Source organism: Volvox carteri, assembly GCF_000143455.1.
Source record: "Volvox carteri f. nagariensis unplaced genomic scaffold VOLCAscaffold_3, whole genome shotgun sequence".
Taxonomy (NCBI): domain Eukaryota; kingdom Viridiplantae; phylum Chlorophyta; class Chlorophyceae; order Chlamydomonadales; family Volvocaceae; genus Volvox; species Volvox carteri.
This window is the reverse complement of record NW_003307546.1, coordinates 2,892,885-2,893,475: the sequence shown is the minus strand read 5'-3', so window position 1 is coordinate 2,893,475 and position 591 is coordinate 2,892,885. Positions and strand designations below refer to the sequence as shown.

General features: G+C 48.2%; 1 protein-coding gene across 1 annotated transcript in view; it reads right to left on the bottom strand.

The window, feature by feature from the left end:
* The window catches only part of VOLCADRAFT_103085 (uncharacterized protein), a gene marked incomplete at its 3' end in the record, with an annotated part of 1,915 nt that extends 1,324 nt beyond the window's left edge, over nt 1-591 (bottom strand). Inside the window, exon 1 of the mRNA XM_002946454.1 lies at nt 275-591. Within this exon, the coding sequence (XP_002946500.1) occupies nt 275-556 (282 nt within the window). The remainder of the gene's footprint in view (nt 1-274) is intronic.

Sequence of the window (591 nt, the reverse complement as noted above, 5' to 3'; positions counted from 1 at the left end):
TCGACTCTGAGGATCCCCTTTTTCTATGCTGTGTAGAACAGCTGGAACGGCCTACTGCCGATTTCGAAGCCTATTTTTGATGCCATTTCCCGAACCTCCACTGGAATGCCTTGAAGGCCAGGAAGGTCACCTTGACTAGGTTCAGGAACGTTCTGAATAGCCTCCTTCGATAATGCGAAAGGAATGGGTAGCAAAGAAAGAGGGAATCATGCTTGACAAGTAAAGCAAGCAAAATCATCAGGATAATCGGCGGCGCAAAAGGTCACAGCTTTACCATGCGCTCATGTGCTGATTTCAATTCACAGTCTTCCTCGGACTCTTCAGTGGTAACAGTTCCTGTAATGGCTGTGACCTCTCTCCTACTGTGCCGTGATGTAGGGCGGACAAGGTCGACCGCCGGCTGCACTGCTTGGTCGATCCTTCTACGAAGTCGGCGGGATTTCAATCCAGTGCTTGTAATTTTGTTGGACTTGGGAGGTGAATGCAAAAGACCAAGCTCTGCTAACTTAGCTTCGTTTCTGGCTATGCATGCAGCACGCTCTTCCTCAAGGTCCATCAAAGATCGTAATGATTTCGCAATATTGCCTATAT